This window comes from Malurus melanocephalus, unplaced genomic scaffold (genome assembly GCF_030028575.1).
Source record: "Malurus melanocephalus ecotype Western Australia unplaced genomic scaffold, MMel_1.1 scaffold_31, whole genome shotgun sequence".
Taxonomy (NCBI): domain Eukaryota; kingdom Metazoa; phylum Chordata; class Aves; order Passeriformes; family Maluridae; genus Malurus; species Malurus melanocephalus.
Window position 1 is genome coordinate 1619388 of NW_026623263.1, and position 25776 is coordinate 1645163.

Consider the following 25776-nt stretch of genomic DNA (forward strand, 5'->3'; position numbering starts at 1 on the left):
CTCCATTAAAACAAACAAACAAACAATCCCAAACAAATCCAACAAAATCCACGCACATTATCAAAGCTGCTATTCATACTAACCAGGATCTGGCCTACTGTCCTTGCACTGAAACATAGTCATTGCTTCCAGATTCAAAGCACATACACCACGCATAAAAGCTTTCTTCATGGTGTCTTCATACTCATCTCTGTCATTGTGCAGTCGCAAAATCTCAGTTTTAGACTGTTCCAAATTAGCAACTAACTGTGAAACAGAATGAGGAATCAGTTCTCTAGTACTTATGAATGAAAACTGCAAACATATTCATCAACTAACTTAAAAAAATTACTATTTTACAGAAATAGAAATTTTCACTTAAAAATCTGTGCTTCACCAGAGATGAACAGCTCATTGTAGTTTCTTTGTACTACAGCACAGTATTAGTACTAGAGCATATCAAGAGTGTATTCAAAAGGACTTCAGGCCCTACCTAAGCAGCTAAGCAGAAATACATCTTGCAAGCTTTTGTCTTTTAGACATTAGGCACCCAGCACAACCTATATTTCTGCAGAAACATGGGTTCATTCAACAGAAGAGCAAGTGTTCTTGGGCATTTATGCAAGTGTAGGGTAAATTTTCATTACCAATAGCTCTCCTTTAGGTACTGTAAAAAACTAAAAATGCTGAAAAAGAACAGAACAAATTGCAACTTACGGTTTTTGTGCTGATAAGACACATTTGATCAGTCTATTCTTAAAATTCTAGATTTAATTGCTTGTTGAAATACAAAGCTCTTAAAAACATTAAAACTGATTTCTTAGTATGCACCAATTCACAGGTTGACAATTTCACCTTAAGCTCTGAAAACTGTTAAACAAGCTTAATTTACAAGCTGAGGAAAAATCAACTTAATATAAGTCTTTAACAGAGTAGCTATTACAGAAAAAAATATCATCAGGATCATTTGTAATGGTCTTCTATTTCCATTGCCTTCTTCATTAAGACCTCAAAATGCACAGCCCATATTAACAGGATGCTGTTAGAAAACAAATGGCATTCCTATGGGTGGGCAGAGATATGCCCCATCTCAGAAAAGTCCAATTGAGTTCACCTCTGCATGCAGATCAGCAACATTTTATATCAGATGCATGGGAAAAAAGTCATCTCCAAATCAACATAGATCTTAGACTCTTGTACTTTGGGAGCTCTGTTCTGCTGGAAGATACCCATGCTTGTTAGGTTTGCGGAGAAAAATATACTTTGGAGGGAGAAGAATTTGGAGTGAAGGAGCAAAAGAAGGAAAAAAAAAAAAGATTGATTTTACCTCTGCAATTTTGGCTTCATAATCATTGGTGAGCTGAACACAGACATCTTCTGCCCTTAACTGACAGGCTCGTGCTACTTTCTCTTTCCATTTTGCTTGAGTAAGAGAACGCCATGCTGTCCACACTTTCTTCATCAAAGCTGTCTGGAAGTGCCTGTCTGCTATTCTATTTGCATATTCCTTAGGAAGTAAACATAACCACATCAYATGAAAGTTCAGGATTAATAAAAAAATAAGTAAGTATTGCAGTGTGGGTGATTTACAGTCTATTACACAGACCATGGAAGGTACCGTTAACTGAGTTGCAGGTCCTGCAGTGAAATGTCACACAAGCAGCACCAGCAGCTCTGTGTTGCCTCTGCACAAACGCCATCACACATTACTGTCCCCACCAYGAGAAACCATATTTGTGAACTCCTAGGCTATAACACTAACATATAACCATAACAATGGTCTTACTCGTAGTTTAATAGCACTCCAACAATAACCTCACATATATAGTGTAAACACACATATGAAGCTGTTCAGTGGGTATGTGGCACATTTGGATTCACTGCAGGAATCATTTAAAACCTGCAGTCACAAAGATTGCATATGGTTAGCATAAAACACCTAMCTTTTAAATAAATTTAAACTTCAGGATTGTCTAAAAACTATTTTAAAACAACTTGCTATTCTACTCTATTTCAACATAGTCAGCAGACAATGGTTTAATTTTTTCCCTATTCCAGAGAGTATTCTGACAGCAACATTCTTTTCAGAACWCATCTTTTCAAACTGTTACTTGACACTGTCAAACACATCAAAATAGAAACACTGTAATTCCTTCAAACTACAACAGGAACTGCAGGAGCTCTGACTCTTGAGTTCAGAGGTTTCATTCTCATTGCATTTTTAATTTGTCCACATACCTCTTGTTTGGCTTTAACATGCTGAATCCGCCATATCGCAAAATTTCTCATCAACGCTACTCTCTCCTTTTGCTTGTCTAATGATTTGGTCAAGGTAGTAATTACCTGAAAAAATATTGTTCAATACTATTTCAATAGCTACGATCTCTGTAAGGTCAAACAGAATGTACTTTATTTCTCAGTTACTTTCCACTTAAAACGTTTGCTTTACACACATGCTTTCCACTGAAACTTCCCCTTACTCTAATCAAATACTAATCAGAGTTCAAATCAGAAGTAAAAAAAAAACCTGTGGTTTTAAGACTCAGATTGTGGCACTTTCACTGCATAGTTTTAGGAAAAGTTTAATTGAATTGCTATTTCCTCCTACATTTGCTGGTTTCTGAGCTACTTTTCTTAWACATTATAATTAAATGTTACTGTAGCATAACATCAGAAGACTTTTATTTCAAAGAGAATWTTGATAAATCAGAAACATTTCTATTAGAATTTGTTACACTTACCTGAACAGAAAAAACAAGCTGAGTTGTTGCTATGAACTAGAAAAATATCATTACACATTGTTACACTCTTTAGAAGTTCTTATGAGAAATATATGTCTAAAGCAAAACGTTTGAGAGGCAAGATGTCCTACTGGACAGAGACTGCAACTGTGGACTTTTACCACCAAACTCTAAATTTAATGAGTATAGATAAACATCTGAGACTCCTAAAATAAAATTTAGGCCAGGTATGATACAAGTTTGGTACACCAAGCCTGAATAATTCCCTATATTTCTGCCTAAGTTCTTAAGCCAGATTTTGCCACCAGTCACATACAAACAACTCCAACAGTCAACAGTGACCTACCTTGGGACTTTGGGGAATAATGTAAAGTTATTTTAACTACTGCATAATGATTGTTGAGAACAACGTTTTATGATAATACATGCTACCATATGTTAACATTATATTGCATTTGCTACAAGTAATAATCATTGAACATAATCAATGAAATGAATGATACTTAAAATAGAAAGCAAATTAAATTGATCTGTTAATTACTTTTGTTGAGTAAGTGTCATATACTAACATAAAAATCAATTTTTGATGCTGCATACATGGTGATATACATTAGAAGTCTTGGCCCGAATCTGTTTTTGTTAATTAGCATAATTTTGCAAATAAAAAACATTTATGAGATTTACAATGTGAAATCAGAAACCATAACACTCGTAACATTTGTGAGGCTGAGGGACTTTGGGTTACATTCATGTGAGGATAATGCAGTTGTGGTAATTATGGAGTGATATAGAGAAGCATGGAAGCACTGGCATCTTCCACTCAGGTGGTAGCAATAGTAATTTTCTATTCAAAATATTTTTTTCTTAAAAATATAACTATAAAATTGGAAGAAATAATTTCTCTGGCAGCAGAAAAAAAATAGAGCTTTCAAGATATCATTGAGAATYATGGCACATTAAGTATGACTGACATACAATGATATCCAACAAAATTAGATGTTTTAATGGTATAGGCTGAAATTACCAGGCACATAGGTACTTGTTACATTGTACAAGACTAATCCTGTACTTGTCATGTTACAACATTTACATTTGCTTGGTCTGTAASATTAGTCTGTTTTCCAAATGGACACAGATCATCTTCATTCATATTTTAACTCCAGCAATGCATGGTTTTTGARAAGGTAAACAGGAGGTACAAACCCAAACTCCATTCAGTGTTCTCAAGTGCTAGGTTAAATGTTCAGGGTAGCGRTAAGGAGAATCAATTATGTTATGTGATTGCAAAACTGCCAGGATTTTATATCCACTTTCACAGTGTTAGCTAATTTTGAAGCTGTTTACATTATCGACAGCAGAAAAGTGTAAATCAGACACTCCAAATGTCCAACTGTAAGAATACCTACAAACGAAAAATTCCTAAGAATCCTAAAATAGAGGCTCTTCTACATTTAGGAGATTGGTTTTCCTGAATTTTAAATGGGCAGCAATCTAATAATTGAAAATTTAGAGGCTTTGAAAGTGTAAGAGCTAATAGACTCACCTAAGCCTGTGTGATCTTCACAAAGTAAATAAAAAATGAGTAGACCCTAGATTTAAGAGGMAAACAATGCAAAGTGTGTACATATAATGTATTTTCATTGTTAGTATAGACAACCCTATTAGAACAATGATTATTTTTCTACTATACAGTCTGAATGTATTATTTACTTCTCCATGTTACTTACTTCAAAAAAAAACTTTTTCAAAGAGGTGGGTCAAAAAATTCAGTGTGGATATTTTTAAACAGAGAGGAACTGTTAAAATATGAAATTGAGTTACTACCTCGTCTTTCCTGCTAATAGAGATTTCGTAAGTATGAAGTAACTCCTTCAGGTTTTCTATCTCATTCTGCAGTTGTTTCACATGCGCGATATGTTTCTCCTTCTCTTGTCTCATTTGAAACTTATGATGTTGAATCAAACTAAGTTTCCAATTTTTCAATTCAGTCAGAATATTTGTCTGAAAATTTAAAAGGATGACAGTAATGCAATTAGTTTAAACTATTCCCTCCTCCCTATTATTTTAAGCTTAAAACACAATGTAATTAAGGAGACATGAATATTTACAGTGATAGCTTCATTACACAAGCTGTCTATAGCTATAAATATTACTAGACTATTGAATCATGATATCTGAACATCCCTAGTGGAGACTGTTATTCCAAAGTTTTTGAAATAAGCTATACTATGCTATATATGCGTATGTGCAATATGCAGCAACAACAAAAACCACTCYTCTCCCAGCAATCATACTGCAACTTCTCCTGCATTTATTCTATTATACAAYGACACTCATGAATGATTTTTAAGGATTCCATACAATATAAATACCTTAAGGCTTCCACTCCAGAGATCAAGTATGTTCTCTATTTGAGTGAGCGTTTCATCTGGTGCAACTAATTCAGTCACTGGGGTTCTACTGACTTCTCTTGAACCATGCAAAGAAGTTGCTTCTGGAAGAACTTGCTTCTTGTATGGCTGCTCCATACTGGCTTGCTTCACTGATGGTGAGACTAAAAATTACACAAGAGAATAAGGACTGACATTSTGGAAGGGCTAACTGGTCCACGCTCAGGATGGAAGCCAGAAGCCAGGCATTGATAAAAAGGAAATAAAATATTTATGACATCAGAAACTTCCTTTCCTCATGCAAGAAAAAATGATCCAAACGATATAAACACATGTTTCCTAGACACAAATATATTTAAACTTACAATCATACTCTAAATTAGTAAATTCAAAAGAACTGCTCCCATAAAATACAGTATCAGAATATAAGTTAATTTTAAAGAGAATGAACAACAAGCACCAAAAATATAGTCAGAAATAACATCTCTAAGTAAAGGCTTCTTGACAATTAACATCTCAAGTCAAAAATCTACTAACTTCTGCCTTGTTCCTCAATGAACCTAAAAATACCTGAGGTCTGTGGTGYTCCTTTATGAATTCACAGAGCAGCCTGTGGATATTTCCATGTTAATATGTACCTGCATTCATTTTTCTTCAGAYCTTAAATTTGTTCATCTAATTAGACTTTAAGCAATTTGAGAAAGAACGTATCTATTATGAATTTATATAATGCCTTACACAGTAAGTCCTCACTTTCAGGAGCTGTGGCTAGCTACCACTGCGATAAAAGTTAATCCCTGCCCAAAAGCTAATAGACATGCAGTTGAGCTGAGAATAAAGTTAATATTCAAACTTGGGAAGGAAAATGCTGGTTTATATTTAGCTGTTTCTTACAGAAAATCTGTTATTTGAGTTGACAAATGAATTAAAAAAAATGGCAAAGAACATGTATTAGCAGATTCCTGTTAATAATAACAAATAGGACAACTTCAAAAGATTACTCACTTTTGTTTATGAACAGAGGGAATTGCCAACATTTTAATCTTCACTTCTGAAAACAAATACTGTCTGTACAATTGGTTTCATAGTTGATGGTTACTATGGTTATTTTTTGGTTCARCCAAGAAGAGATAAGCTTATCTGTCACAAAGCAGTACCTTCAGATGAACACTAGAAATGTAATTTATTTAAGGTGAGCCTGATGGTTGATACTCTTTTACAGTTATTTTCACTGTTAGGTCTTCTGTCCTAAGGCAATGGGAAGAGCTGCCTGGTCAATACTCCAAATTACARAACTACTACACTCATGGTCCAAAACAAGAAAGAAATAAGGAAGAAGCGTGATACAGAGGCAGTTACAATTGCTTTTTGGCATTTCTCTCCAGGTAATACACAACCACACATCATAAAATTAACACAAACGAGCTAAAGAAGTCCCATCCAACACACCATTTCTATAGACTGAATGTTCTACCCTATTATAGAAACAACAGACCATAAAATGATTATTCCCCACCAYAGAGTATATTAATATCAGGCTTTAGCTTTTCATCGTTGTTTCTCTTGAAAATGACAGAAGCTTAGGTAGTGGCAGAATTTGAATAGTTATCACTTCTAAAAATCTCCAAAGCATGTGACATGCCAGATAGATGATCCAGATTACTTGAAATGCATCTAATTTCTGTGATAAGAATCTGGCTGGTAATCGACAATAACATTATCTGGCACTGTTACCACTGTTAAATATTCAGCTCCGCCTGCCACTACTTTTTCCCATTCCTGCATGCCACTCCTTCCTTCAGTTGTRACATGAAATGCATGAAGCTTTGTTTTTATTTTTAAATAAAAAATAAAACCTTGGTTAGGTTACAAGGATATCCAACCTACACAGCACAGTTTGCAAGATACTTTTTAAGAGAAAAACCCCAACAGAACAAAATGYAACCAATAAGAACAGGATATCAAAATATACTGACAACTGATACAGTTGGAGAATCATAGTATTGCCAGTTCATCACTCCMTTAATTCTCCCTATGAACAGATTATCCTAACAGATCTTCACTGAATACACCAAATGTATCTGTTGCATGTTCATATCATCAYCTTATGTAATTCACCTTGGCTTTTCGACATTGCCATAATTTTCTAGTTGTACACATATATTAATAGAATTTTTATTTCTAATGATCTCTATCATCTCTATTCTTTCCATAAAATGACATATATGATGTCATTCAGTTGCAGTGTGCTAAGGTATCAAGGATATTGGAACCATTTGGATATGATAAGTATAGAAATGTACTTWATTAAATAATCTCCACATGCATTTGCTGCAATGAATCTCTAAATGGAGTTAATGAAATTAGCTGTTTATCCAGATGTCTGTTATCCAAATAGTACTGTTGGATTTTTCTGCGTTGTTCTAGTATCTGACTTTTTCTGCTTTTATTGAGTAAATAAGCTCTGACAGATGGTTCTCACATGTGACATGCTATTAGTGGCCCAAGCTTAGCATAGCAATTTGCTAAAATTTTCTAAGAAGTCTAATGGATATATACTGGGACTGGCAGGCCTGAGGAGAAGGAATTTTTCCACTGTTTGGGTATGAGTCATCATTATACATTTCTGCAACAAMTAATTTACTGCTCCAGTCTCAGTAATTTTCAAATTTAATCAACTAAACTGGTAACAAGAAGAGGAAATTAGGTTTTATGTTTAAAAGTTTAAAAGAATTTGGACATTGAACTGAATTGAACAGTACAGCATGTTTATTCCAATTACTTTTCTTATTTGACTGAAAGCTTTTAAGGAAGATATTATACATACTTAAATTTTCTGCAGCAAATAGAGATAACTGGTAATCAGACTTCTACCATCATAATGGCAGCATCCAGACCAAAGAATGCTTTAAAATCAGAACTTCATTTCAGAAAGCATCACATGGCATTGGAAACTCTGTTAGTCCAATGCTGGTCCCAACACCATCACATGGAGATGGGGAAAACACATTGCAAAACTTGAGAAGTTCYGCAGAAGAGCCAACTTTCAGGTTTTAACTCTCAATGCTCAACACATGCATTTTAGTTTACAGAGTTATAGAACACTAACATAATAATTTATGATTTTGTTTTTTTAGGGCAGTAACAGAATTAGAGCCAAATGTCAAAAGGCCTGATTTTTAGTATGAACAAGCAAGCAGTGCCAAAAGAACGGAATTTAGCAAAAAAAAATTAACTGTCCTTCAGAAACAACCTGGTAAACAATCCCACTTGATCAGCATTAGAGATACAGCATTAAACTTGAATTTAACTGTTTTCTCACTGTTCAATGAAAATCTTGTTATTAGTATCATGATAAAAAGAAGATATTCTGAGGCTTTTAACACTGCGGCAAACACTACTTCAACATGCAATCACCATAAATCAGTAGTAGTGGTAACACAGAAGAGTTCAAGATTTTGATCAGATCATTTCTTAAGAAATAACACTTTTATAACCAGATTGTTTCAAGCTCTATCTCAGGGAGGTRTGAGACATCTCTCTCCCAGAGTGAAAGGACATAATGACATTTTGAACAGGAAACACATATTTTGATAAAGTGGCAAAGCAATGGAAGCTTGTTTATAGTATGTAATTGATAGAAGTTGGATGAGTCTGTGTAAATATTCTTGTCTATTCTGTTCTCTAGAAAGGTCAGAAGCATCTTCTTTACTATTTTTAATATTTTTTTTCCATTTAAAAAATAACAGAAAAGTTGTATTTTGCAGGGTGCTGCCCTTTGCAAAGATAATAAACATCTGAGTAGTTCCTTGTAATGAGCAGTACAACTCTTTTAATRAGAATGACAACACAAAATTTTGATCCCCATCAAGTATAAGACTTTTTTTTCCCCTGTCCCGTGACAATTAACTACAGCTTGCAAATTACTATTCTGATTTGATAACAGCAGGCAGGTTAAAAAGATAGCACTATTCACATAYTTCAAGAGAAGCAATCAAGGGAATGGAATTTTGTTCTCTCACTTCTATGGCTATAAAAAGGAACAAAGACCTGACAGGCCACGTGTTTAGCACCATGTAGTGGTTTGACTTTGGATGGATGCCAGGCACCACCAAAGCCACTCTCTCACTCACCTCTGAAGATGAGCAGAGAGGAGAACACACAACAAAGGGTTCAGGGATTGAGATAAGATCACTCATGAAATACCATCATGGGCAAAACAGGCTCTAACTAGAGATATAAATTACTTTATCACTAACAAAATCAGAGCAGAATGAGAAGTAAAATAATACCTTAAAAATACTTTTCCCCCCTATCCCTCTTTCCTTCTCACCTCCACCTCCTCTGCCAGCAGCACAGGGACACAAGGAATGGGGGTTATATTGTTTCTCCCACTGCTCAGGGAGCGTCTTTCCCCTGCTCCAACATGCAGTCCCTCCCACAGGAAACAGTTCTCCACAAACTTCCAAGGCAACAGTTCTCTGTGAACTGCAGCRTGGGTCACTCTTCCATGGGGTGCAGTCMTTYGAAAACAGGCTGCTCCAGCRTCGGTCCTGCAGAGGGTCACAAGTCCTACCAGGAACCTACTCCAGCATGGGCTCCTCTCTCCGGGGGTCTGCAGATCCCTGCAAGGACCMTGMTCCAGYGTGGGCTCCTCTTGGTCTTTATGAGGATCCCATGGAGTTGCAGCCTCCTCCCAGGCAACCACCTACTCCAGCCCGGGTCTCCYCCATGCAGGTGGAATTTCGCACCTCCATTGACCTCCATGGCCACAGCTTCTTCACCATGGGCTGCACCATGGGCTGCAGAGGAATCTCAGCTCCGTGCCCTGAGCACCTCCTTCCCCTCCCTCAGTGACMTTCAGAGCTGCTCCTCTCACACATTCTCATTCTRTTCTTTTGTRGTCAAAATTACAACTGCTCAAAAARTTTTTTCTTCTTCTTAAAACTGTTATCACAGAGGCACTACCACCAATTCAAACTGGCCCAGCTTTGGCCAGCTGCACTGCCATTTATCAGAGCTGCCAGGGATTGGCTCTGTCAGACATGGAGGAAGCTTCTGACAGCTTGTCACAGAAGCCRTCTCTGTAGTCCTCCCAGTACTAAAGCTTGGTCATGAAAACCCAAAACATTCTAGAAAAAATAGTTAAAAAGTAAGAGCATAAMCACTCTAAAAGAGTTAAAGAGAGAAAGGAGACTGGGTGGCTGGCTACAATTTTCTCTTCAAACAAATATGATCGAAAATACAATATACAGTCATGTACCAAAAAAGCGTACAAGTCTAGTGCTCTGATTCTGATATTCTCATTACACATCACAGAAATTCCCTTACAAAACAATATTCCACTCAAGCTGGGAGACAAAACTCTAAGCAGAAAGAGCACTAGGGACAAKACCCAAATTAGAATTTGCTCCATAATATAATTCCACGTAGCTGGGTGTGAAATTTTCTACTACTTTTTAAAGAACAGCTTGTCAGGTTGAGAAATAGTTCCAGCATGGCATGAACTGCTCAACAAATCAAGAATTGTGCAAGTGTACTTGAATCCTGGCAATCTGTGGCTGATAATGTGACTGATAATGGAAGGACATTGAGAGGASATGAGCACTCTGCTCATGGAGTTTAGGAAGAATACAGGGAGTGACACAGGTTAACTTYAGTTAAGCTGAAGTTTTCTTAACCCAGGAAGGAGCTGTGGATGGCCTTTGTTCTTCATAAAGGCTGCACCAGTTGAGTGGATCAACTAGTTGTGTTAAGTGGCCTTAGTTAATTGTGACTCTGAATGCAATTCTGTGCTAGCYAGACCAGCATGGTTTGAGCCAAATAAGCAACAAGCAAAATGAACTTTCAACATAGTGATGGACTTGAGCTGGCTTTAACYCACCCAGACTTTCACAGTAACTGGAGACAGCTTGTGTCATGATAGTTCAGAGACTAGTAACAGGAGTCACAGCTGTACTGTCACCTGTGTACTACAGACACTCATTCATGATGTGACTGCTCATGTAAGTTCTGCTAAGACTTTGGCTAACACACAGCTCATTCTAAGGCCTATGGTGTCCTGGGAGTGGTGCCATGAGGTCAAGGCGAGAGCAGCAGGTAGGCAGGACATGATGGACAGAAGGGTTAAGGTAATTTTGCAGCTGTCATCACCTATAACCTGCTATCACCTGAAGCCATAATCTTTCCTTAGTGATTGTCTGGCAGTTGCTTCAGAATCTACAAACTTGTAGAAATAGTACTGACCAAACTTCCAAGTTGGAAGGCATACATATGTCACATGCTCCTCTAAACAGTAGAGAGATAAAGCCATCCACAAGTTCTAAAAGAGAAGACAGAACTGTAGCTAAATATTTTTATAATGAAACAGAATCATAAAGAATAGAAGTTCATTTAAAGTCAGTTTTTCCTGATTATGCATCACTCCCTAGAAAAAAAATAATGCAGAAGTGATTGTTTACTATTTCTTTTGAACCAAAATTCTCAATCAAACCAAAATTCTCAATCAAAATGCTAGTGAAATGAGCAAACAACACACAATACAAATACCGATGTTATTAATGCATTGCAAGACACTAAGTTTAGAGTCCTAAATGCCAAGTAACAAAATAACACTAGAATAACAGGATTAAACTAAAAGAGCAAGAATGACATTCATGTAGTGACATGATCAGTCATTACAAAAAGCCCTTTTAAGGTAATCCTTCCAAATAATCATTGTTTAAATACACATTTCTCTATCATGGCCGAACAAGCATGAGCAAAACTAGCTGGGACCCATCAAATTCCAATGAAGTATATTGCAAGTACACTGTAAGTAAGGGTATCCCTTTTTGCATTATTACACCAACCACCTTCAAACATCTGCTCCACTAAACACAAAGAACTGTCAGCACATCAATACTGTCATCTGAAAGTGATGTCAGAGAGAGAACCCAYCAGGGAATATGCCTTCCAAAATTTTTTGTTGTGCAAACTGTGAATGTACTAGGGATGAGCTACATATATTTTTTGAAGTGAAGCTATTAAAAAATGTAAGCAATAAAAGTTGTATCATTGTTTGTGTAAGCTCAACATGTAGCCTTGGGCATACTACCTGGAATCTTATGTAGACTGGCATCATCTGTTATGTCTGAATCTTTGTCAGCTGGTGTCTTTTCTGAGGCAGGTTCTGGCAACTTTGAGACACACTGTTCAAACTTCGGAGTCACTACAGTATAACGAAACAGCTCTTCATATTCATCCTGTTGCAAAGAATTATAGAGATAAAGAATCATAAAATTACAATAACATTTTTAAAAGTTAGGCATATGTAAAAAGGTGTGCAAATTATTTCCTAAAATTTCAAGAGGCTTCTTTTATTATTATGATGAGAATTAAGAGGATTTCCCTTAAAGTTGCAAAAGTGAGCTTTTTCCTACAGCGATTATAATAATTTAACCTTCTCTTGTTTAATGCTCGCTTATCTTCTGATTACAACTAGATGCACTGTAACAGTTACACAGAAACATGCTACCAGATGCCAGAATTGGATACTATAATAAGCATCTAAAACAAAAACAAGAACTGGAAAAAAACTCCAATTCCCGATCATATGAGTTATTAATCACCTGATATAATTTCTAATCACTACCACTAGTGCTTCAAAGAAAAACATGAATTTTTATCGCCATGACAAMGATGCTACTGAACACAGCAATACTTCACATTCTGCAACACTACAATTTCTTTAGTTGAAGTTGTAAAGCCAACCATCAAAAGAAGTTTGATTATCCACTCTTTTGTTTAGAGTAGATATAATGATTCTCACATTATATTATTTATTTTTAAACCCATATGTGTACAGGGAGTGTGTACATATAACTAAGAAGTTTTCCTATGAAGTTATAAACCTATCCAACTGGAGTGTAGCRTAATACTGTGAACCAAAGTAAATTTTAATGAAACAGATTTTCAGGATGAAGGTATTTAGTGTCCATTGTGAAACTGTAAACAATCTGTATTATAACTTAAGTATACAATCCAGTAATTAATTGGACAAGTTCCAGCAGCAGTTACATACTAAAACCAATCAAATCTACTAATTAAATATCTGAAAAACAATGCCTGTTGGAAAATACTAAACCAGGTCATTAGCAGTCATTTTTTCTTCACTTAGTATTAATAAATTAGTTCTGTTCATTTTCCTAATGAGGTCACACCTCAGAAACAGTCTGAATTGAAAAACTAATTTCCTCTTCAACCTGGGGAAAGCWAGATTTAAAACAATCAATGAAAGCTATCAATGACATTTAATATGTTTTTGAATGTAACAACTCAGATGGATAATACTTCAAAGCTTTCAGTGTAACTTTCGTATTTTTGTGGGTTGCAACTAATCAGAGAATTTAAGTATCTGGGTTTGGTACATAGTAGCTGAATTCTAGTTCCCATTTAAATGCCTGTTTTCYATCTTCTATCACATTCAAATTAAAAGCCTAAATAAATGTATATGAAGCKACAGAATTATAAATACATGATGTATCTTTCGTATAAGGAAGTGCATCACATTCCAGGTAAAAGGTACAGACAGCTGCAAATAAATAAGTTATCAATTTTTCCATAGCCATAACTTTTAAGTGAATACAGTTTAGATTTTATAAGATATCAAAAGAAGAAAACATATCTTTGGATCTGTTATTCTATCAGAAACTACATGGAAACATACAAAACTCCCTGCAGCAAAATTTCAGCTGAGTGAAAAAGACAGTAGTAGCCTCAATTAATATAAATTAAATAGCTGTGCAGAAGACAATAGATCACACTTCATAGATCTTCTTCAAAGAGATCATATAAGTAAATAGCAACTTGAAACTAATTCTTGCTCATAAACAAGCTAGTTCTCAGACAGAGCTGATCCAGCTGCTTCTGTGATTATTTTAGTCAATTCAAAGGACATAGTAGGTTAGGTATCAGGTACAAGTTGGCAGCTCACTTTGAGTCACCTCCCTTATTCACCAGGACACAAACTGTCCTACTATAAATATGCTTAGCGCTCAAAATATATGTATAATATTATASCAGGAAATTTCTTCCAAGTTGCAACACTTTTATTAAAATCAAAGAGTCCACTCTGTATGGGAATGCACTCGCTTATGTGCCAACAGAAAGTGTCAATAGACGGCATCCAGTGACAAACCTGGAAGTAAATGTTTATAAGTTACAGCATTACAACACTGTTGAAATGAAGTTGAAAGGCAAATATTAAAGAAAGCACAATATCCCGGCAGTTACCAAAAATTTAGATATACACAAAAAAAAAAATCCTGGAGACAGCAGTGGGAGTATGTATGGAAACATGGAGTGATTAAGCGTTATCACCTACCATAATAAGTATGCTGCAACTGGAATGCAATATTGACCAATACATTCAAAATAAAACCATAAGAAAATAAAATTAACAATATATGTTTCGTTTACTTTCACAGTTCTTCTTTAAACAAAATTTTCAAGCGGTTTTGTCAGCTGCAAACAATTCTGTTAATGCATATAACTAGAGGAACATAGTTCCATGACCTGAAGGTCAGTGGAGTTTTGTTCATTTAATGCATACAACCCCATTTTGTAGATGTAAATATAGTGATGCAATGAACAAATGGTGCAAAATTATGTCCTGGTTTTACTCAGTCCGATTTTTGGTGGTGGGTGGAYGGGACCAAAAAAAWACCAAAACCCCACAAAGATGGCTCCTGYGACAAAGTTCTAGAAGCTTTCATCTTCTTCTCCAGCAAAAGAAGCCCTGCCCCCTGTGTTTTAGAACCAATGCATTGTGGCTCTGAGGTTGATGGACAGGCTGCTGSTCRGRCCTGGGCCAATTGCACAGGYTRGTTACACCTCTGTGATGACATATTGTCTTGTACTTAARAAGAATTCAAAACAAGATAKAATGCAGCCGCCATTTAGTTTTTAGGYTGTTARTATCATGCAGCAGGGGAAGACAGARGAGGAGGGTGAGGAGATGTAAGAAAAAATGGAGACCCARGATCATAATATGGAAAAGACAGGTACTGTTGCTTTTTTTCTTGCTGTGGTGCTCGACATGGAGAAAACAAGCTATTCTCGAAAGGACTATTTCTTCAATGGGAGGCCAATATAGAAAAGAGAGGCCCTACATCCAAGATAAAAAACCTGGCCTTTGAGGACTGGACTAATCATAAACCAAAAAGGGGGAAGAGGCTTGGCCCCTGCCTCATGTCTGAAGCAAGTTGACACACAGAAGAAATTCTGTTCTGCCAGGAGATTTGAGAGGGTGGCCTTACGCCACTGAAATGAAGTAGCCGGCCTTGGAGGACTGTTTTCCTTTCACCCACAAGGTAAAGAAAAGAATCCCATGCCACCAGCAGTTATACACTGGCTGTTTCTTGGGATAAGAACTTCCAYAGCTTGAAGCTGGAAGGACTCTTCTCCCATGGTGCTGGACGRTAACCGTAATGAGTAGTTTGATCCGTGTCAAAACTTTCATCCCTGCCCTCCTTGCACACAGGAAGGCATGGAGGGGTGGGGAGGGGCGACCTGCAAGAGACAGGTTCACAGAAAAAATAACAGGTGTCTTAAAATGTCTCTTTTATTTCTTCTCCTTGTAAATTTTTCCCCATGTCTGTTCCCCTCCCCGGTGTGGTAATATTCTTAACAGTGTTTAGTAATAAATCTATTTTACAACTTAAGTTATTCAGCCTGTTCTGACCATTTTCTGGAGCATATACATATCTTTCTCGCAATTATGTTATGTTATCTCAAACACATAAATTTCAGTGTTAATTGGGCTTTTGCTCTTCCTTCTGTCTCTCCAGTGTGGGGGGGAGGGAACATCGGGGCTGCTTTTTGGCTTTCGGTCAAGGTCAAACCACGACAAAATATCGGGGATTTTTTTGGTAATATGTTCCTAATTTTTTTAAATAAAAATCTACTGATACAGCAAAGATTGCAGTCACGGGTACTAAGCAATATGATAAGAACAGATGGAATGGATAGTGTTGCACAATCCAGTTATAAGTAATGGAAATTTTCTAAGAGCCAGTGGATTCTCTGTAAAGAAAAGGTAATAGTCTGGTTTCTATTTAAAAGCAACACATTATCAAAAAGGCCCAACCAAGTAAAACAGAATAGATCTTCCAGAAAGATCTAAAAGGAGTAGAGTATTTCCCTGTAGCATTCCTATTGATCAGCTGTGACTCCAGAGTTCTTCTTACTCAACAGTAATAAACTCCTGCAAGGGGCAGCTTTGGACTTCGGGCTTGTCTAGTTTGGAGAAAAGGAGGCTGAATTGCCTCTTTGCTCCCTACAGCTTCCTGAGCAGGGGAAGTGGAGATACCCATCTCTTCTCCCTGGAATCRCACGATAGGATGCATGGGAATGGTTCAAAACTGTGTCGGGGGAGGATCAGATTTGACATTAGGAATCATTGCTTTACTGAGAGGGCAATCAAACACAGAAATGGGCTTCCTAGGGAGAGTAGTTGATGTCCTGAGCCTGTYACCRTTTAAGAGGCAATGCCCTTTAGTAACGCTTTAACTTTCGRTCAACTGCAAATGGTCAGTTTGCCCAATGATCAATGTAGGCCACGTCCAGCTGGAACTGTTCTACTCTAGACATGTTCTCATAACAAAACAGTCATTCATTTGACTAAGTTTATTATTCTGTATAAGGTGGCCTTAGAATCTCCTTGATTATCAACTAGGTCATAACAAAAAACTTTGGTCCTTAAATTTCTAGCATGATGCTTTTATCTTGGTCTCTGACTGCAAAAAGCATTGGAAACACAGATGCATTACTATGCCTACACAAAGATTATGAAAACTTATCCAAGAGATATGAGTGAAAATAGAGAAGTACATTGGCTGCAGAAATTAATTACCTCATAAAAAGGTAGTTTAAAAGATACAAGTCAATCCCCATGATAAAAAATAAAAAAGAAAATCCCTTCATTAAACAGTGCTGCTGTTGTATATGCCCATTTCACCAGGTGACAAATGTAGAGGTGCATTTCTACAGGGCAATTGGCAAAACATGTTATTGTAGAAACTATCCTAGTTTGGATTGTATCCTATCAAAGGAAAAAAAAAACCCACAACCCACACACAATTAGGAAGAACAAAATATTAAATGATAAAAGTCTACTGCTTTCAAAAGAATAGTACTAACACTTTATCCAATATCATAGCATCCTCTTGAAAGAATGATGAGCACAGAAAAGGAAACTCCCCAGTATTACAGGTCCAGCATGTCCTGACCTTTGATGCAGAAAATAAAGAAAACCAAACCAAAAAGGAATAACTTCCTTTCTGTGATTTACTTGGCCRTAATATCATTCCAAGGGAAATAAATCCATTAAAAAAAATTCAGTTCTTACAACAGCACATTRTAACATAGTAACAGTTACACTTCCTCTCTCCAAAATAATGGGTTTCTATCCTACTGTGTCAGATTCTGGCTTCTTCATAAGATTTAATACAAATGAAGAATAACACTAGGAAAAAAAAAAARGAATAAAACAACCTATTTTATTTGCAGCTGATCAAACTCTTAGGTTTAGATAATAATTTTTGCATATATTTCTTGTGAAATGCACAAAAGGGAATCTAACTGAACATATTTTAATAGCAGTTTCTTGGCTCTAATTTGTTTCTTTCACTAAGATTTTTATTATTTTTCYGTATATGTAAAATATAAAAAAGATACACATTTAGTTAGATTTCCTTGTAATTATCTTAGCCAAATAAAATGCCATGACAGTAAATCAAATTATATTGCCTCTTTCCTACCTGAGGATTTGAAGAAACAGAACTGTCCTGAACAGAGTCTTTTGGCAAAACTGGACTTGTGCTTTTCTCTTCATCTGATGACATTCTGCACAAAGTAAGTCTATAAAACAGTAGAAGCTGAACTTCATTTTCCAGTTTCAGTATATAAATATATATTCACCAACATTTCCCCCAGAAACAAATATTCTGCTGGATCAATGACCATTCTGTGCACTAAACTGACTGAAGAGTCTCATTATATAATGCTAGGTAGGAAACAACCCAGAGCAAACCAYACTCAAAATCATGGAAATACTTTCATTCACTTATAAAAAAATAAGAAAAGACCCCAAAGCAACAATGCCAGTTGTTGTTACAGATACAGTCCTGTGTCAATCCCTCATTCTTACTCACACTGTATTGTTTTYGAGCTTATCAGCTTGTTTCAGAACAAAGTTTTAGAGTGCCACATAAGAATGCATAAGCTACACTGTGCCCATGCGCTAAATAACCTCAACCACAGCCCAAGAGATGATGCCCTGAACACTCCTGTTCAACACCCTGAAGCTTAGTGGTCAACATGAGTCTCCCACCTCTTTTTTGACTTACAGAGCCAAGAAGAAGAACAGATATGAAAGGACAAGTAACATCTTAGGTTAAATAAATGTCAATTATTCCAGCAATTTCTAAACTAGACAGTGAGGCATTCTTYGAATATTTGGGAAGTAGACGATATTGAAGAACAGATTAGAAGCTTGAAGACCTCGTAAAAGATTTATGTGTCTCTTCATGTACTACAGCCTGAATAGGTCTTCAGTGAAGGACTTAAGCCCTTGTGATAAGATTTGACAGAGTAACGGGAAAAGGACYCTAAAGGATATTGGGGGGAGGGAAAGAAGAAAGAAATTATAAAATGAGGGGGARCTAAGTATAAAGCAGGGTGAATTCATTAATGAATGAACGGCAGAGTAGCTCCCTGATGCATATGAAAGACAATCAGACACATTGAGCAGGGAGTTGTCAGGAGAGAAGGCATACCACCATAAATAACCAGAGGAACTCACTGACTRTACAATGTAGYGAATAACTTGCAAAGAAAATTTATTTTTATAGAGAGCTTTACAACTGTCAATTAAAATATTCTCTGTTGTTTTTTAAACAGGTACATTTTCTGACAGAAATGTAATATTTAAATTGCTACTTGTACATTAAACTGGCAGGAATATGCTGCTTAAACATCATTGTTTCTGAAAGCATAAAAACCCCATGTARTTCTCTGTATAAGAATACAGATAGGAAATAATAATACTTTAGTTCTTTGAGCTGTTCTAGACACTGATTCTTCCTGCAYCACAAAAGCTCTCTCTGCCATGGATAGTTTTGCACCTTTCTGAATGGCAGGCTACTTCTGTGCTGATGATGGACATTTAAAATTGTATAAAGACAATTTCAAATGTTGAGATTTCCTGCAGCTCAAGGTTCAAAAGACATGTTTACCATCTTTCTACTGGGCTATCATATACTAATCACAWTTTTTAAGTACAAAACGTGAACTCTAACAAAGATTTACTTATTGCTGTATCTGTGTGTAGATGACAGAAGAAATACTACCTTCCTCAGCTCCTCTTTTTTCAYTGCCTCCTGCTCTGACAATTTTCCTCTTTCCTCTGACATGAATTATTCCTCACAAATACCCTTGGCTTTAGGCTCTCTATATAATGAGAGCTTCAAGTTTAATTGAGCTCTGGCCACAGCAATTTTCTCTCTGCCATGGAGGGCTGCATCTCTGAATTTCTCCCATGTAACTTGACTTTGCTTCCACTGGGCACATGTTTTCCTTTTTTGTCTTTGCTTCAGAAGAAGATCCCTACTCAGCCAAGCTGGCCTAAGAATAACTTGTCTGCTTTGATCTCAGTGAACAGACGCTAAGTCCCACAAAATACTGGATGAGTTTCTAAAAGAGAAATCAACGGATATTATGACACCACCTCTGGGTCAACAAGCTAATTTGCTAAGCTTCAAATCATTATATGGTGAAAGACAAGTGAGAACATCCTCAAGCTTATCATGTCCTTCTAAACTCACCCAAGCATCTGCCAAAACATATGTCTGACTTCATAAGATTCCTATTAACTGCAGTAGTTTCTTCCAAACCATAAGCATACAACTRCAAGAATAAGACTGCTACTTTTAAGAAACAGGATACAATTTTAAAGATCTTGGTCTGACTCACCATGGTTGCTCTCTTCCTTAATTTTGAACTAATTAAGCTGTGCTCAGGTTTTTGTGGTTTGGGTTTGTTTTTAACTAAAGGTGATGCTTTCCAAATAATWTAATGTTTCATTTGGATCACAGGACTCAACACCTACGAAAGAGAATCATGTAGTGGGTAAGGTTGGAACAGACCACAATGGGTCCTCTGGTCCAAGCTCCCTGCTTAAGCAGGGTCATCRAAGAGCACATGGTACAGGATTGTGTCCAGATGGTTCTTGAATATCTCCAGTGAGGAAAACTCCACAAACTCTATGAGCAATCTGTTCCAGTGTGTGGTCATCTGCACAATAAAGAAGTTCCTCCTCATGTTCAGGCAGAACTTCCTGTGTATCAGTTTCTACCTGTTATCCTTTGTCCTAATGCTTGGCACCACCAGGAAAAGCCTGGCTCCATTGCTTTGGCACCCTCCCTTCAGATAATTACAGATATTGATGAGGTCTTGTCTCATTTTTCTCTTCTTGAGGCTGAACAGGCCCAGCTGCCCCTGCCTTTTCTAAGCAAGATGCTCCAATCCCTACTCATCTTTGTAGTCTGCTGGACCCATTCCAGGAGCTCCATTTCTCTCTTGTCCTGAGGAGCCCAGAACTGGACACCATACTCCTCCACAAATGGCCTCACCAGGACTGAGTAGAGGGATAAGCTTACCTCTCTTGACCCTAATGCTYCCAGGTCACCACTAGCCTTCKTGGCCMCCAGRACACTCTGCTGTCTCATGGACAGTTTGTTGTCCAAGACCCCTGGTCCTTGTCTGCAGAGCCATTCCCCAGCAGGTCAGCCCCAGGTTGTGCTGGTACCCCGGCTATTCTTYCCCAGGCGCAGGATCCTGCATTTGCCTTTGTTTAATTTCTGACAGTTCTTCTCTGCCCATCTGTCCAACCTGTTAAGGTCCTTCTGAAGGGCTGCACAGCACTCCAGGGTATCGGCCMCTGCTCCTGGCTTTGTGTCCTCAATGAATTTGGTGAGTCCTCTGACCCTTTATCCATAGATGAACAAGTTAAACAGTTCTGGGCCCAGTACTGAACCTTGASGAACACTGCCAGTGACGGAAGTATACCACATGCCAGCAGAGGCAGGACACATTCGTTCCCTTCAGCTGTAACCCCTACAAAGCACCACTCACGCTTCATCTCCTCACTACAGCACCTCCGCAGTGCCGCCGACACCGCCTGCGCCGACACTGCTGCCACCGCGGCTGCCATGGCAGCCAGCGACAACAGGGACAATCCGCTGAGTGCTCCACAGGCACCAGGGACGCACAGGGGTGGTCAGGCAGCAGGAAACACGAGAGATTATGAACTGAAAATTTTCCTTTTCCTTTCTTAGACAGGGTTTGTAAGGCAACCAGCCCAAGCACCCGGGGCAGGGGGTGCCCAGTGGCACCCTCAGGAAAGTCGGGGTGGGGTTGGGGCGGCAGTGCGGCCCCTGGGCAGGGGTGCTGTGGGAAGGACGGCGCGGCCCCGKGCCCGGTCCCCCCCGCTCACCTGCGGGCTCCGGCCGCGCCGGCCACCGGCACCGACGGTTTCAAACTGCCGGAGCGGAAGAGGAACCCCCTCTGCGATAGGCTCAGGGCGCCTTTGCAAAGCACCCTCCGATTGGGCGGTTTGGCGGCGAAACAGCCAATCGAGTTGCCAGATGAGGGGCGAGGGCTCGCCGGCCCCGCCCCCTGCCGCTCCTCCCTGCCCGCCAGGGGCCGCTCGGCGCGCTGATTGGCGGAGCGCTCCCGGGGCCGGTGCGGGGCGGGCGGGCTGGCGGCGGGGGCGCGCGGGGCGGTGCCGGCGGGCGGTCACCGGGAGGGACGCGGGTTCGAGCCCCGCGGCTCCGCCTTCCCGGTGTGCGACCCGTGCCGGCCAGAGCAGTGCGTGGCCCAGGCAGTGCCGGGAAGGGGACTGTGCAGGCATCAAAGCTTTGGTTTGGCAAGGTGGGGGACCCCTCCAACCCTCCGTGTTGGAGAGCAGCTGCTGTTTGGCATTCCGGTGGAGAATGACGAGTAAAAAGAAGCGAAGAGAGATAATTCCTTGGCGGAACTCCTTCATTCTTAAACGCCTCTGTCTATGCTAATCATGAAGTTATAGAACGTCCCCGAGCAGGGGATTTTAATAATTTRTGCAGTACTGCTGCAGGAGCTCTTGGCTTGTAGTTTGCAGTATTTCTCTCCAAGGCAGGCTTTCCATAAAACCTTGTGTAGGCAGACAATCGGGATGGATTCGGGAGCTAAATCCGGCTAGCCCTGTGGCAGRGCGCTGTGTCGCACACCCCGCCCGAGGCAAATGACTCCTTGCTGCCGTCTCAGGGCTATAATAGAAGAAACACAACATCAGGTTTTAAAGATTTTACCATCAGACATCAAGGACTTCGCTGGTGCCACAAGCCTGATCGAACTCCATAATACAAGATTGTACCTTATATTGCACCATTTTGTCTGGTAACATGAGAAGGATAGTTTAGGCATAAAATATGCAGGCAGACTCAAAACTGTAATTCAAAATTTGCTTTTTATAAATGTTCACAACAATACATATATCTTGCTCTAAAATCTTTTGGCTCTGTGAAACAGAGCAAGTAAGGAAACCATCACAAAATTTCACCTSTCTTAGAGGCACTTGAGTCTTCCTAAAGTGAGCCCTTTTCCATAGYAAAATTCTACTTCAACATCTGTTAAAGTTCACATTTAGACAAAGTGGCAATCGAGGGTTGTTTTTAACTGCAGCATCTGGTAAGGTCTGCATGATTTGATGAGTAAAAACTCCAGCCTGAGGAGTCGCTGTGCAGTCAYTGTGTTCATTAAGGCCTACAGTGACGTTTGTGTTAAGTTTCCAGAAAARCATAATGGAAGGGCTGCATTTGCTGATGGATTTTAGTAAGCATGAAGGCTTGTGTAGTTTCAGAAATACATATTTTAAAAATCAATTTGGTTGCAAATATCTATGATAAGATCTTCAGTTACAGTTAAGGTTAAATTTGGGGTAAAAAGGAACTGCATTTTGTAAGGTCTGCAGGAGAATTGGCCTCAGAGCTTCTCCGGTTCCTTTTTTTGGGTGCTGAACTGAACCTGACATTTAGCTGCAATCACATATTGGTGACCAATGTCCACACCAGAGCAAGACATAGTTTATTTTACCTTGCCACAACTGGCTTTTCTTAAAGGTCAGATGAAGGAGGATTTTGTAATGAACCAAAGTATTTCTGGACAATGGGGAGTGGGATTCTTACTGTACCCTGACAGTAATGAATTTGTGGGATTGGATCATCCCTAAACTCTAAGACAAGCTTCATGAGAATATTGTTAGTGACTGACTGAGTTGGCCTCCATAGCAAAGGGCAGGAGCCACAGTGGCATTTGTAGTCATGAAGCATGGCAAGATGTCTGTCACAGGATCTCCTCTACACATGTTTGGTGTTTTAAGAGGTTGCACTCAGCTAAGAATGAGAGAGAAGATCTTCCAAAGACCAGCTTCAGTTCACTCAGTCCAGATAAGCCCTACTGACCCTTCTAACTACTAAAGCAACCTCGAAATTTACCTTTTTTTTGGTGTGTGTTTCAAATAAGGTCACGAGAAAGCAGAACTATTGCAGTGTTAGTCTGGTGCATGCTAGTGAAAAAGAGCACATGTTTCTTGTCTCAGACTTAAAAAGTTATTTATGAAAAGGGAGAGACATATGCTTCTGTCATGCTTTTCATGTTAATTTGTATTGCACACTGCTGGTGTAAAAATATGATGATTCTTCATGAAATAGTTTTAAAATACATAACTCTCATTGGCACATCAAACATAGCCTTCAAATATGTGTTTAGCTTTCAGTTTTACATCTTTAGGAAAATGCAGACATTTGAAAATTGAAGGAGTTTGCAATGGATACTCAAACCAGTCTTTGTGATGCAAACATCTACTGCTACTTTGTAATTATATGGATAAAAAGCAAAAGGGGATCAAATGGTATCAAGCTGATTACTAGTATAAAGGGATAATTGTAGGTAGTTAGAGAGTAACAAAATGACAATAATTACCCTATTCCCACACTGAGGATTTTATGGAGTATCTGATAAAACCTTCTGTTGAAACTTTCTGATTTCAAATTGTATTTAAAAAATACCTTCCATCTTTTATCTTGGATTTTATTGTACAATAGAATGTACAATTATTTTCACAGAAGGAAGGAGATTTTTCTATGCTTTTATGACCACAYGTGTTCATCTGCTGCACTAGCCAAGCAAATGCTGTAGCAGTTATTGAAGCCGGGAAAAGTATGGTTGTCTGTGTAGACTAAGAATCATTTTTGAAGCAGATACTGTTCTGAGCTTTTTTGAAGAAAATGGGTAGAAGTGCWGCAGGAGGTTGATTTAATTTAATGGCATTCATATATCTAATATCAAAAAGTCACCTCTTTTGTCCTTGAAACAGTTTTTGAGAAATTCAAAGTTAAAATAAACAACATCCAATTTAAATGAAACAATAATGAATATTTAGTGCTTTATGCAGTTCTATAGGTTGCTGAAACACATTTCCAGTGTTTTCTATTTCCCCCTGGTATCTATCATGATTGTGGGATGGAAAACCAGWTATTTTGTTATAACTTAACTGTGGATACTGGAATGTTTGTTGTTTGACTCTACCAGATTAACTATTTGACTGTTTGCTGTGTGAACACCAGATCTGTCTCCTCTCATGTGTAGTRCTGGAAGCAGCTCTGGCTTCTAGGTAGATCTGTGCATTGTACAATGTAGTGTCACCACCTCTCTTCTGCTCTTCGGCTCGAAGTGTCTCAAAAAGAATTGTTGAGTATCTGGAGGCAGAGAGCCAGGCAGAAGGCAGTGTTTGAAGCTGTATCTTTTAGGGCTTTTCATTCGAGGGACTGTCACATTATGGCTACTGCTTTATGCAATGACATCATTGTAATTGTGTGGTCCAGGATGACCATTCTTTTCCCACCACATGAACTAAAATATTAAATATAGATGATTGACAGATCACCTATTTCAAGCCTCACAGTGATTTTTTTTTTTTGTTCCAGCTGCATTAAAAAATGTTTTTCAGAATGCTTGTATTTCATACACAATTGAAATTCTTATTTTTTACAAAAAATAATGTGTAACCATAGTGAATATGGGCAATTGGGCAGTGCAGTTCCAGATACTTTGGAAATTGCTAGCAATTTTTTTCTTGTGATAATGCTGATAGCAGAAAAAAATTTAACTTGAGAATAATGAACACCTCAKTGTTCAAGGGCTCTACCTTCTATCTATCCCCCTCTTGCCTTGTAAAAATACTCTTCTGAGTATACTGTCTCTTATATGAGGGTTTCTTTACCAGAAAAAATCTAAGAGAATTCTAATTAGTATTGAGAGATTGAAAATAGTCTGAAATCTAGTTATCTGAAAATATATTAACTTTTAAATTTTTTTACAGATGGATCAACTTATAGTTTGACAGACACAAAACAATTTTGAAAAGCCTGTAAATACTAAAGGCCCAGTKAGTGTGTTCATATATATTTACAAGTTTCTCCCACGGCATTTGCATGTTTTTCACTCAAGTAAGTGTTTTGACATCAATCAGTCATCAGTCTTTTTCCCATCAGTGACAACCTATCATGAAAGAATTTACRAAGAGATTT

The 25776-nt window shown here is 38.1% G+C and overlaps 1 protein-coding gene across 3 annotated transcripts in view; it reads right to left on the reverse strand.

Annotated features, from left to right (window-relative positions):
• POC5 (POC5 centriolar protein) overlaps positions 1-21702 on the reverse strand; it is a 30385-nt gene extending 8683 nt beyond the window's left edge. For 2 of the 3 annotated variants that reach the window (XM_057363818.1, XM_057363817.1), the window contains exons 1-8: positions 21645-21702; positions 17911-18010; positions 12207-12354; positions 5093-5274; positions 4545-4721; positions 2218-2322; positions 1307-1486; positions 84-246 (exon numbers count right to left, since the gene is read on the reverse strand). In XM_057363818.1, coding sequence (XP_057219801.1) covers positions 84-246; positions 1307-1486; positions 2218-2322; positions 4545-4721; positions 5093-5274; positions 12207-12354; positions 17911-17994 — 1039 coding nt within the window. In that variant the 5' untranslated portion in view covers positions 17995-18010; positions 21645-21702. The remainder of the gene's footprint in view (positions 1-83; positions 247-1306; positions 1487-2217; positions 2323-4544; positions 4722-5092; positions 5275-12206; positions 12355-17910; positions 18011-21644) is intronic. The other variant, XM_057363820.1, reaches the window with a different exon arrangement.
• Positions 21703-25776: the final 4074 nt, after the last annotated feature.